General features: G+C 38.7%; 1 protein-coding gene across 4 annotated transcripts in view; it reads left to right on the forward strand.

The window, feature by feature from the left end:
* The window catches only part of LOC134212392 (17-beta-hydroxysteroid dehydrogenase 13-like), a 36,903-nt gene that overhangs the window by 6,777 nt on the left and 16,483 nt on the right, over positions 1–13,643 (forward strand). For 3 of the 4 annotated variants that reach the window (XR_009979263.1, XR_009979262.1, XM_062690182.1), the window contains exons 1-2: positions 8,946–9,184; positions 9,255–9,584. The exons of the other annotated variant lie outside the window; for it this stretch is intronic. Coding sequence is in view for 1 of the 3 variants with exons in the window: in XM_062690182.1 (XP_062546166.1) it covers positions 8,990–9,184; positions 9,255–9,584 (525 nt within the window). In the remaining 2 variants the exon portion in view is untranslated. Of the gene's footprint in view, positions 1–8,945; positions 9,185–9,254; positions 9,585–13,643 lie in introns of those variants that run through there. 4 annotated transcript variants of the gene reach the window in all.

Genomic DNA, 13,643 nt, shown 5'->3' on the forward strand with positions numbered 1-13,643 from the left:
AATGGATTTGGTGCTGGTGGGTCGCAAGCAATATGGAATTCTGCTAGGTGGGTCGCATATCCAAAAGTTTGGGAACCTCTGGTCTAGAAGCTCCCCTGGGAACTTCTGAATTCCTCCGGAAAGTTATCCGGAAAGTAATTCCTCTGAAAATCGTTCGAAAATCCTTCGAACGAATTCCTTCGGAATTTCTTCTAGGAACTTCTCCGGGCATTCCTCTCGGAACTCTTCCTTTAATTCCTCCGGGATTACTTCCTGGAAATTTTACGGGAATACCTCCAAACATTCAATAGCGAAATCATCTAGCATTCCAATCTGGAATTCTTTTCGCAATTACTTCAGAATATCCTTCAAGAAATCCTCTAGAAATATCTTCATGAATTTCTCCTGGAATTCGTCCAAGTATTTCCCCAGAAATTCTTACCGGTATTTTTTCGGAAGTTTCTTCTGGTACTTCTTTAGGAATTCCTTCAGGAAATTCTCCGGGAGATTTTCCGCGGAAGTGTACTAGAACTCCTTCCGGACTTCACTCGGATATCTGCCAAGAGTTCTTCCAGAAATTTCTTCGGAACAATCCGCAGAGATTTTCTTCAGCAATTCATCTGGGAATACTTTCAGGATTTCATCTGGGAATTTCTGCATTGATTTCTCCTGGTATTTTTCTGGGAATTCCTTCAGATATTTTTTCGGAAATTCCTTTGGGAACTTCTCTAAGAATTATTTCAGGACTTCCATGTGGGAATTCCTCCGGAAGTGTTTGTGGAAGTTCCTCCGGGAGTTTTTCCAAGAAATTCTCCGGTAATACCTCCAGGAACTTTACAGGGAATTCCTGGACGATATTTGGCAGGAATTTCACGGGCAATGGGATTTCGGAAGTTCCTTCAGAAATATTTTTTCTCTTCCTCTAGGGTATTCCACCGGATGTTCCTCTGAAGTTCTACCAGTAGTTCCTTCGGGAATTCAATCAGGCTTTCTTCCAGGAATTCATTGAACATTTCTTAAGGCAATTATCTACAAATTCCTCCAGAAGTTCCTCGGAGAATTTCTCTGGGAGTTCTTACGGGAATTCCTCCGGGAGGTTCTTTTAAGAATTCTTCCAGGAGTTCCTCCTGGAATTCTTACGAAAGTTCCATTGGGAGTTCATCCTAGAATTCTTACGAGAGTTCCTCCAGGATTTCCTCCGGAAATTCTTCCTGTAGTTTTTCAATAAATTCCTCCAGAAGTTCCACCGGCAGTTCCTCCGAGAATTCCTCTGATAATTTATCAGGAAATTCCTATAGAAAATCCTCCGGGAGTTACTCCGGAAATTACTCTGGGAGCTCCTCCGGGAGTTCCTTTTCAGAGAAACACCCGGAAAAACTGCCGGTGTAACTCCCGGAGGGATTCTAGTAGAAACTGCTGGTGGATCTCCCGGAGGAATTCCCGAAGGAACTGCCGGAGGAGCTCCCGTAAGAACTCCCGGAGGAATCTCAGGAGGAACTCCTAGAAGAATTCCTAGAGGACCTCCCGGATAAGCTCCTAGAGAAACTATCGGAAGAACTTCGGGAAGAATTTCCAGCTTAATTTCTGAAGAAAGCCTAAATGATTTCCTGAAAAAAGCCTGAATAATTTCCTGGAATAGCTTCTGGTGGAATTCCCGGAGAAACTCCCGGATGAATTGCTGGTGGAATTCCCCGAGAAACTCTCGAAGGAATTTTCTGGAAGAATTTCTGAAGAAACTCCCGGAAAAAAATCTCGGAGAAGCTTCTGGTGGAAAATCTATATAAATTCCTGAAGAAGCCTAAATAAATTCCAATTTTGCCGAAATTCCCAGATGAATTTTCAGAGGAACTGCCGATAGAACTACCGGAATAATTCTCGAAGGAAATCCTAGAGAAATTCTTGGTGGAAAGGCCGCTGGAACTCCTGGAAGAATTCCAGGAGGAGTTTTCGGAGAAACTCCTGGAGGATCTACCAGTGGAAATCTTGAAGTTTTCAGCGGAATTCTTTCAGGATTTCATTGCGAATTAATCTAGGAATTCCTCCGAAAATTCCATTGTTGATTTCATTTTCGGTATAATTTTTTCGGTATAATTTCTGTATAAATTTCCGGTGGAATTCCTGGAGAAATTCTTCGAAAATTTCACAAGAAATTATTCGAAACAATTCACGGAAAATTTGATGGAATTTACACAAGAAATTCGAAGATTTTCGTGAAATTCTCAGGAATATTTACTGGCAATTCTGCGGAATTTCCACGGAATATTCTTATTCTTAAAAATTATGGGAAACAGCACGAAATTATTTGAATTATTGCAGGGAATTTTGCAGAACTTATAAAGAAGTTCGTGAAGATTTTTTTGGAGTAAATAATGGTGGAATTTTCGGAGCGATTCCCGGCAAAATTTAAGGTGGAATTCCTGAAGACACTGCCGAAGAAGTTGGTGGAGGCATTCCTAAAGAATCCCAGATATAATTTCGGATAGAATGTTTTGAAATTCAGATGTATGGTTCTAGTTTTCTTAAACTTATGGAAGAATGCAGGATTTTTATAATAATTGTTACAGCCGATTTTATATTCTTTCTGAATACTAAGCTCGTTAATAACTTTCTCACTTTATTCAAAAATATCTGATGAGCAATAAATCACGCATTTTTAAATCCATTATTGTTTTAATCATTATTGTTTCGATTTGGTTTCATGTGGGTGTATAAAACTACTACGATATAGAAGACGAAAAAATCGGGCCCCCCCCGGCTCGAAATCCTGGCTACGCCCATGGGGTACGATGGGCAGGACATGTTGCAAGAATGCCAGACAGCAACCCTGCAAAGATGGTGTTCGCTTCCGATCCGGCAGGTACGAGACGGCGTGGAGCGCAGCGAGCGAGATGGGCAGACCAGGTGCAAAACGACTTGGCGAGCGTGGGGCGTATCCGAGGATGGAGAGATGCGGCATCGAACCGTGTATTGTGGCGTCAAATTGTTGATTCAGTGTTATCTGTTTAGATGTAAACTAAATAAATGAACGAATGGATTCGCACTATGCGTTTTTTACAATGTACATTGTGTTTGTCACCTATATGGATTCGCATTATGCGTTTTTCACAGTGCACTCTGTGTTTCGTCTTTGACGTTCGTCCATTGTCCCTAGCTTAATGCGTGTGAGTCTACATAATTGGCTTTCCTATAAATGGTATATCATATGCATTTGCATTGTGTGACTTATCCAGTATATTTTATGCTTCGCGTATCATTGAGTTTTACAAAATGCAACGTATGTATGTATTATTGAATGTATCCTCCTTCTCCAGAAACCTGTTCCATTCTCCTTCCAACATCACTTCCTCTTCCATTCCCCTTTTCACTTCCTTTTCCGTCAGGTAAATGATGAGAAAGGCCAGTGAAGGCGATGGCACAAATCTCCCAAATTGAGGGGAACGTGCCTCCTGAGCCGACGTTCTGATACCTGATACACAGCGACAGCATGCAGTCACCATCGGTAGAACTGTCGGTGGGTGGTGGGTCTGCGAATATGCATGAAAGAAGTGGGCGCATTTTTTTTGTCATACTGTGCTTGATGATGGTCGGATGCAGTGGGGTCGGTTGTGATGGATGCAATCGCCTATCGCATCGCTCGGAGTTCACGGCTAGAGGCCGATGATGTCTGAGGCAGCGAGTGCAGCGGTGGTGAATGAAGAAGAATAAAATCAGAGAGATTTGGTCTGCTCATCCAGGTAATTGGTTTCATAATCCACATGATCCCGGGATGGGTACGAGTCATGTCATATGACTGACCATATGTTAAGTTGTGCTTGGTACTAAACAACACGTACATTAAAACATGGTTATACTATAACAGTTCTGATTCCCTAGCAAACTGATGAAAATAAAAATTTGATTAAAATATAATTACTTTTATTTTTCGGAGGTGAACTAGCCTTGGGCTAAAAACCTCTTTAATAAAGATTATAATAATAATAATAACTTTTATTTTTTTGCAGAAGGTATTAGCAATTAAAATTTCGCTGTATTACATGTAAATGTTTTAAGAAAGGCCGCAAAAAATAATATCTAAAAGAATATTTAAATAAACTTTATATTATTCTTTGTTTTTCATTTTCTGAGAAATTGTATTATTTAACTTTGATGTTTTCATGAACATCGATTAATCTAAGAGGAATTAGAAGGATTCATGAGAAGACTGTGGGTGAACTTGGAAAGCTTCCGAACAATTCTTGAATAATTTTGTTTAAAAAAAATCAGGAGTTCTGAAAAAAATTGGTAATTGAGAAAATTTTAATTAACATTTGTTACATTTTCAATGTTCCATAAATATTATAAAATTAAAGCTTAAATGTATAGGAGCTAGAATTATTCTTATATAATCTTGCCTCACACACGCCGTGAAGCCCAAAGTTCGAAGTGTTCCGCGTGTGCACAAGTGAAAGCCTGTTGGAAACCTCACTACATTGACCGGAGTGAATGGTCTATAACAGTGAATGGACGAACGGTGGAATCCGTGATTAGCGATAGCCACGGGCATCGAACCCGCCGCTGTAACAGTGTCGGCAAGTGTGGCCAAAGCCGAAGTTCCAAAAACGTTTCCCAAATCGGGATTCCCCGACCTTCCGCGAGTGCAGTGTGCGCAAATCCCTCCCAAAGCTGAACCATTGCATCGGTACTAGGCCAGGGTTCACCATCCGGCGGCAAGAGGCCGCCATATCAGTAGAATCTGTAGGCTAGGCCCCCCTTGGGATGAGATTAAGGTAAGTCTGCATACTTAGTCCTAGTCTTGGCAAACCCCAACTTGTATACTAATTAGGTAATTTGAGATTTTTTAATCCGGAATATTTCTCTAAATGTTTACAAAGAAAATAAAGAATAAGTTCCATAACTTTGAAAATTCTAATATTGCTATATGTATTGGATAAAAGTTTTCAATCTTTAATGGTGAATAATCGGCATGAATATCTTGAAAAACAAAATTCTAAAAATTCCGAATTTTAACGCACTTTTTGCACGATTTCAGAAAGTGTTTTTGAATAGTGAAAACAAAAATGTACGTCTTAGAAGATCAAAGAACATTATCAATAAAATTCTGAAGCAATTCCATGGCATTCTAGAGTTTCTTTTTAGACGATTATTTGAGTCACTTCAAGGAGGAATTGTGCTTCTGCTTTTTCTTCATATTTAATAGAATATTATACAGGAATTTCTTGAATTAATTGATTGATTGTCTTTTAAAGAGATTTGCTGCCCTAGGCTGACTCATATTTGGAAATTCTCTGTTCTAGAATTAGAATCCACAAAAAATTAATTGCCTCCGGAAGCTCCCCCAATGGCCTCGGAACTGCCTTCATGTTGGCCAATATCCCCAGAATCATATCCGGATGACATTGTCTTGCAAAATGCTGAAGTTTGATACCCATATTGCCATAGTAGTGTTGTTTTGAAAATGGCCGATTTTGAAATTTCCTGAAGCACTTATAAGAGCCTCGGAACTGATCCCAGGGTGGCCAATGTCCCCATAATCACATCCGAATGTCATAATCCCACTTGTCTTGCAAAATACTGAAGTTTGATACCCATGTTGCCATAGTTTGTGACATTTCGAAAATGGTCGATTTCGATGCTTCCGGAGGCTTCCTCAAGGGCCTTGGAACTGAATCCACGGTGGCTAATGTCGTCAGAACCATATCCGGATGCCATATTTTGACTTGTCTTGCAAAATGCTGGAGTTTGATACTCATATTGACAATATTGAGCGAAAATATTGAACTGGCCATTTTGGGGCCGGTTTCCAAAGGGTCGAGGAAACTTATTTTTGGTCATTTCTGGAGCATGCCACACCATGATTTTGGGTTCTGATATAATTCCTATATACAAATATTCCGAAGTGGTATCTGTCGAAACCTATCGAACGACAACGGCCAACGGTGCATAAATTTTGCAGCCTCCCGCGGAATGGTAATCCGAAGCACTTTCTTCCCCCGCTAGAATATCCACAAGGCCACATGGAATTCACCTAATCAAGTAACGGAAAACCAAATCGAACATGTTCTAATCGACGGTAAATTCTTCACCGTCATCAGGAACGTACGCACTTACCGCAGTGCGAATATTGAATCCGACATTTTCGGGGCATTTCAGTGCATTTAAGGGGGGGGGGGTGGGGGGCTGGGTCCGGAGTTTTAATTAAGTCGTTCACGTCTTTGATCTATTACAACATAATTATTCATGTGCATATAGGCCTTTGATGTGAAAAATGTTCTTAAGTGTTCGGAATATGAGTCAAACAGTATAGAATGGAATGATTATTGTCAACCGGTTCATTTTCAGCAAGTCTCCCTTATACGCTGTTTGTGGCAAATGAAAGTGTGCAATTATTCCATTTGTAATGCGAGCGTTGTTGCTATAATTGAACTACACACTTCACCCGATCACTTCAAGAATAGATTAAATAGGGTAACTGTTATGGTACTTCACTGCACAGCAATAATGAGAAGCAAGGCCACTTCTATTTATTTTTTGCAGACAGAAACGCCAAATAAGCAAATGAGAACCGTTTAAACCGATGCATTTATCTTCTGCTTCGAGAACATAGATGGCTAAAACAAAATCAAATTTATGTACATGGTACAGAAAGAATGTTCCCACATGAATTTCAAAGTATTAGACATTTTCTCAATTCATAATCGTTGAGGCATGCTTATTGATTATTTTTAATTACCTTCGTCGGGGGTGACAATTGGTTAAATGGGGTGAGAATGGGTTACTGTTTAAACTACTAGAATGTTTGAATGCTTGTAGAATGTATTGAATGTATCTGAGGGCAAGAAGACTAAAATATAAGAGACCTTTTTGAACGATTTTGCTCTACGACCTCCAGGCTGCCGGTGAGAGCGATGACCCATTCTCACCCCCCAGACGCATTGTCACCCAATGGCGGTATTCCATCTATAGGTTACCGTCATAAAAAAGACATCTTTCTCATTCATCTTGAATCCGAAACAAAAACCAACCTGTTCTATTGCTGAAAACTAAGACAGATTCATTCTACAGTTTGTCTTTACTTTAGGCGTACCTAGAAGATACCTTAGGGCCCTCCTTAGCCGTGCGGTAAGACGCGCGTCTACAAAGCAAGACCATGCTGAGGGTGGCTGGGTTCGATTCCCGGTGCCGGTCTAGGCAATTTTCGTATTGGAAATATTCTCGATTTCCCTGGGCATTAAAGTATCATCGTGTTAGCCTCATAATATACGAATACAAAAATGCTAACTTGGCTAAGAAACATCGCAGTTAATAACTATGGAAGTGCTTAATGAACACTAAGCTGCGAGGCGGCTCTATCCCAGTGTGGGATGTAATGCCAATAAGAAGAAGAAGATAACAAAATTGATAATATTTAAAAAAATAAAAAAAAAATCACAAGTTTTTGAACAGGAAAACTATTTAATTATTCTTATGATTGATAGGTTGCTGTTTTGATAGAAAATGTGGAGAACATTTTTATCGTTTGAAAAGCGACTGTAGTATGATAATTTTGAATGTTAACATATCTATCTTGAAATATGTCCCAACTCTTTTTATTCTCTTTGAAAAAAGAAATGCTAATTAAATAATTTATTTTTATTTTATAAAATTATTTAACTCAAAACAGATTAGTTTTTTTTCTATTTTTAATAATAAGCCATAAATACATATTTATGACTTCTGAATAAAAACAAACTTCCAACTGTTTCGTATTTTTAAGAGATCGTATACTTTTTGTCTTAGAGCAGAGCAAATGCAAGGCAAAGGTTCAATTTTGCATAAGCCTGTCTTTCATTAGGGTATTTAGCCACCTTTATTTAATTAGAGCCATCTATTCGATTACAAATGCTTCAGCTAGGCACATCCCAGTTTCACAAGTGGATGCAAATAAAGGTTGACAAATATTAACGAGAGGTAAAAATATCAACAAACATTGATGTTTAGATCCACAGAATGGGAATCCCGACGAGAATCGACGGTATTACCTACAACCATTCTGTACACTGGCACTAAATATCCACCCGATCAAGCCCATATTTATTATCTCACATAGCGTGCCTAGCGATTATATTCAAATCAACAAGTGGTCGCTAATCGACTGAGTGATTTTCCAAGTATCAGGCGGCCTAAGCATGGTGTGATTGATTCCGATTGTGTGGAGACTTCATATCTCACACGATGCTTTCTCGGTTTCCTGGGTATAAAGTGTCACGTCCATCGGCTTCCAATGTGAGGCTGCAAAAAAAATACAAACATGGACAAACCATATCTAAATAAGAAAAGGGTCGTCTAATATGAAAATATTAATTATTCGTTATTTTTAGTTCTTCTTGCACGGGGTTTAAGTTATCTTTTGGTATAAATTGAGTTATGTATTTGGTTTGGTGTTAGAGCCTCACAACAATATTTGTTTCAATAAGAAAACTTCCATACAATTTTAGAAAATAAACGAATTTAAAATCAGGATGTATTCTTAAAATCTTTGAAGCCCACATTCTCTTGCTTCCAACTTCCTCAATTCGTTCTGGGTATCTAACCATCTCTATCCGCCTTTCATTGCACCGAATTTTTGTTCATGGATCTGTAATTCGGCTTGTTAAATATGATTGTACCAACATACATAGACCGATTATAAGGAAGCGAGCTAGCTAAAAAAAAAATGATGAGTTGATTTATGGTGCAACTTATTTCAAAGTACCGTAAAGCGAGGCATTTTGATTAATCTTTCGCATTTTGTCCCAGATTCACGGTAAATGCATATAAATCCAAATTAATTTCAACATAATCTCAGTTATCTTAAAGTCTGCCAGATAGTTATGCTAGGCTTCCCAAAACGAAACCGCTAAGGTGTTGCTTTTGTTTTTGTTTTTTTTGCAACGGCCGAGGGCTAACATGATACCGCGAACGAGCGAATAGTCAGTCGCATTGAAGAGTTCAAATAAGCAACAGCTAGCCGGGCCTAGCCTAAGCAAAAACCATGACTAATTCTGTTAAACCGCGCTCACCGGTGCTCAAAAAAGTGTGGTCACTTGTTGCCCTGGTCGTGGAAGTTGTGCTCTTAGTGGTCGATATAATCAAAGTGACGGCGATGGGTCAACCGATTTTGTTTCAAAGCTTTTTTCGTTTGGTGTGGCCAAAACAGCCCAAAAATGTGACTGGCCAGCTAGTGATGGTAACAGATTGGACCGAATTTCCAACGAATGAGCAGAGAGGAGCTAATTAAATTGGTTTCGTTTACATAGATCACCGGTGGTGCTGGAGGTCTTGGAAGAGAGTTGGCCCTCAGGTTTGCAAACCAAGGGTGCAACATTGTCATAGTGGACGTGAATTTGAAATCTGCAGAGCAAACGTGCCAAGAGGTGCGGCGAAAAAATGTTTCTGCCTATGCGTATAAAGTGGATGTGTCCTCATATGATGATGTCCAAAAACTGATGGATACTATTTACAGGGAAGTCGCACCAATAGACATCCTAATCAACAATGCGGGTTTGATTCATTTTAAGTTTCTGCAGAACAGCACTGTTGAAGATATCAATCAATCAATTGATGTGAATGTGAAAGGATATATTTGGGTAAGTGATTAAGCTTTCGTGCCATCTAAAGTACTGCGTTAGCGTTTCACATTTGAATCTCAGTTTGATAGAGAAGTGATAATTCGTGCTGGATTATTTTCTCACAACCTCGCGCATTGTGGCGCATTCGAGGTTCAAATCTGCTGAAAATAGAACTGAGCGATATGACAGTTTCATGCTCTTGGATCTCAACTGTTGAAAAACGAATGAATTGGTCGAAAACAATCTTTTTTTGCAATGCCTAAATGTCAGCCCGTTCTTCATTGACCAATAGAAAGAAATAAATGTTAATTTATTATATTTTAATTTTAAATATTTGTCTATCGAGTTTTGTTTTATTACAAAATCTATTCGAACAACGTTTGTTAGATTTTTTGCAATTATAATCTACCGAAGTCTGTATGTACACGAATTGGGCATTTGTGAAAGATTCTTGGCGGCAACTCGAATTAACTTAGTCTGACTTGCTCGAGTTTTCTGTCAACAAAAAGCTGTCAAGTATCTTCAAGCTATTTTTAATTTGATTTTCTCAATGAGCACCCAACGATTGAATGAACAACGACTCGAAGCAGATTTAAGTGGTTGATGGAAAGGCAAAAACTCAAAAGTGGTTGCAATGTACTTCAAGCTCTTGTCGAACAGAGCCGATAATTTTTATATTTAATTCCCTAGCAGCTTTATTTATGGATGACGCCATACTCATGATCAATCGCATATATTTGGATCAATTATCTTCCATTTGCTTAGTACCACGCGCTAGTCATGAGCTTCGAGAGGAACCATCAAAACTGAATATTCAACATCCACTTTAATGATGAACGAAAGCTTCAGAGAAGGGCTATCGTGAGTCGACAGTTCATATTTTGATTGATATAGAGACCGAGAGGAAGATTGAACATCCTTAACCCGGGATGGTTTCAGGTGAACAATTTTGAGCAAAATGAGCATAATTCTTTAGACTTAGTGAAATTGTACCGAGAAGTAAGTCAATGTATCAAGTTTTTAATATCAAATTATTATAGGCGCTTGAAACTCCATGCCTTCCTAGAAGAGCCTAGAAAAATAAGATCCATAAATCAAGCCACTCTAATCTAGAGTGTTTCATAGTGTAACATTTCCATTATAAATATCACGCTTTTTTATGAGTCGTGTTCGCAATAGACATCGCGCGCGTACAAGTAGGTATTCTGTTTTTTCCTTTATGCAAAAACCCAGATTGATCCACCTAGCGGTGATGGTGCCTTTCTCGTTTCTTGTGAGTGAGTAATTTCTACTCACTTTTGGTATGAAAAAAAAGGTATTTTGGCCATAATTTCTGAGCTCATAGTCCAATCCGACCAATTTTTAATAGGAAAAAATGGGACATGATTCTGCGTCGAATGTTGCGAGTAAATCGGCCAAGAGTAAGTGCCTAAATAGAGAAAAATATTTTTCTTGTAAATACTAGCCATAACTCCGAAGCCCATAGTTCGACTGGGTCGGTTTTCGATACGAAACAATGGGACAAGATTCCGCGTCGAATGCAACTTGTTGCGAGCAAATCGGTTGAGGATAAATGCCTAAGAATTGAAATGGTATAAGATAAGTGCCTGAAAAATCAGTGAGATTATTTTGCGCACACACATACACACACAGACATCACTTTAATTCGTCGAGCTGAGTCGATCGGTATATAACACTAAGGCTCTACGGGCTTCCTATGAAAAGTTCGTTTTTGGAAGCGAACATATAGCCTTTAAGTAGGGGAAGGTGGGTAGACTTGATCCCCAGGGAGACTTGATCACCCCCTGTTTTATCGAGAACTAAAGTAGTTTTGTTCTAGCGTATTTTTTAGTATAGATCCTCTAGACAAATGACCTTTATGTGGTGAGCTATTTTTTGGATTGACAACCTTATTTATTCTGCAGGGCGGTTTGTATGTTTCGACCTTCCTAAAGATTTTTTTATTTGCCTCGTAAAATTTGAATAACTTTTCATAACAATGACCAAATGCTTTCGTTTTTTCACAGCACAAAGCCATAAATGTGCTTAATAATTTATACTGGAGGAAATGTCAACATTCCATCAAAGTTTTAGAATATTTGGATTTGAAGTTATTGCCTCAATATGGGGACATTTGATCCCCCATTAATCACCCATACAAAAATTCAAAAAAATATAAATCTGTTCTCTGGCTGCTGATTTTTTGTAGATTTGGCAGATTTGATGAAGGGTTGGCAGGAAACATTATTTATTGGGTAGTTGTCATAGAAAGAGGATCAAGTCTCCCCACATTTAAAAATAACATGTGCTGTCGAATTCAATAACAAAAATCGTTCATGTATACGCACAGCAATTCGAAAATTGCGCGTGTTTTGAAGGAAAAATATTTAAAAAATCTGAGGGCACCTTTCTAATTTTAACAAAGCAAGCTCTTGAAGAGGGATCAATTTCCCCCGAATATTTTAAAAGTAGACTTTTGACAGCACTCTAAAAAATCGATTATGTATCAATAACAACAATATTTTAAGGACTGTCATACATCAGTAAGGTTAAATACTATATTTCATAGAGAGTCAGTGTGGAAATCGCGAATGTTTATTTATTTTTGGCTGTGATACATCGGAAATCAGAAAAGGGGATCAAGTCTACCCAGTCTCCCCTATACTTTGTATACAAGAAAGGCTAAAAGAATTTTGGTCATAGCTTCTAAGCTCATAGTACGATCGGGTCAATTTTCAATAGGAAACAATGGGACAGGATTTTGTGTCGAATGCAACTTGTTGCGAGGAAATCGGTTAAGAATAAGTGCCCAAAAAGTGAGCTAGACTTTTTAATGTGCTTTTATGAAAAAAAAAGTATTTTGGCCATAACTTCTAAGCCCATAGTCCGATCGGGTCAATTTTCAATAGGAAACAATGGGACAGGATTCTGCGTCGAATGCAACTTGTTGCGAGCAAATCGGTTGAGAATAAGTGCCCAAAAAGTGAGCTAGACTTTTTAATGTGCTTTTATATGAGTTTTTTTTTATCCATAACTTCTAAGCCCATAGTCCGATCGGGTCAATTGTCAATAGGAAACAATGAGACAGGATTCTGCATCGAATGCAACTTGTTGCGAGCAAATCGGTTGAGAATAAGTACCCAAAAAGTGAGCTAGACTTTTTAATGTGCTTTTTTATGAAAAAAAATCTTTTGGCCATAACTTCTAAGCCCATAGTCCGATCGGATCAGTTTTCAATAGGAAACAGTGGGACAGGATTCTGCGTCGAAATCAAATTTGTTGCGAGCAAATCGGTTGAGAATAAGTGCCCAAAAAGTGAGCTAGACTTTTGCGCACACACACACACACACACACATACACACACACACAGACATCACTCCAATTCGTCGAGCTGATTCGATTGGTATATAACACTATGGGTCTCCGGGCCTCCAATCAAAAGTTCGTTTTTGGAGCGAACATAGTCTTTACGTATACTTTGTATACGAGAAAGGCAAAAAGTATTTTGGCCATAACTTCTAAGCCCATAGTCCGATCCGGAAACAATGGGACAGAATTCTGCGTCGAATGCAACCTGTTGCGAACACATTGGTTGAGAATAAGTGCCCAAAAAGTGAGCTAGACTTTTAATGTGCTTTTTATGAAAAAAAGTATTTTGGCTATAACTTCTAAGCCCATAGTCCGATCAGGTCAGTTTTCAATTGGAAATAATGGGACAGGATTTTGCATCGATTGCAACTTGTTGCGAGCAAAACGGTTGAGGATAAGTGCCCAAAAAGTGAGCTAGATTTTTTGATGTGCTTTTTTATGAAAAAAATCAGTTTGGCCATAACTTCTTAGCCAATAGTCCGATCAGGTCAGTTTTCAATTGGAAATAATGGGACTGCAACTTGTTGCGAGCAAAACGGTTGAGAATAAGTGCCCAAAAAGTGAGCTAGACTTTTTGATGTGCTTTTTTATGAAAAAATGTATTTTGGTCATAACTTCTAAGCCCATAGTCCGATCGGGTCAGTTTTCAATAGGAAACAATGGGACAGTATTCTGCGTCGAGTGCAACTTGTTGCGAGCAAATCGGTT

Source organism: Armigeres subalbatus, chromosome 2 (genome assembly GCF_024139115.2).
Source record: "Armigeres subalbatus isolate Guangzhou_Male chromosome 2, GZ_Asu_2, whole genome shotgun sequence".
Classification (NCBI taxonomy): Eukaryota; Metazoa; Arthropoda; class Insecta; order Diptera; family Culicidae; genus Armigeres; species Armigeres subalbatus.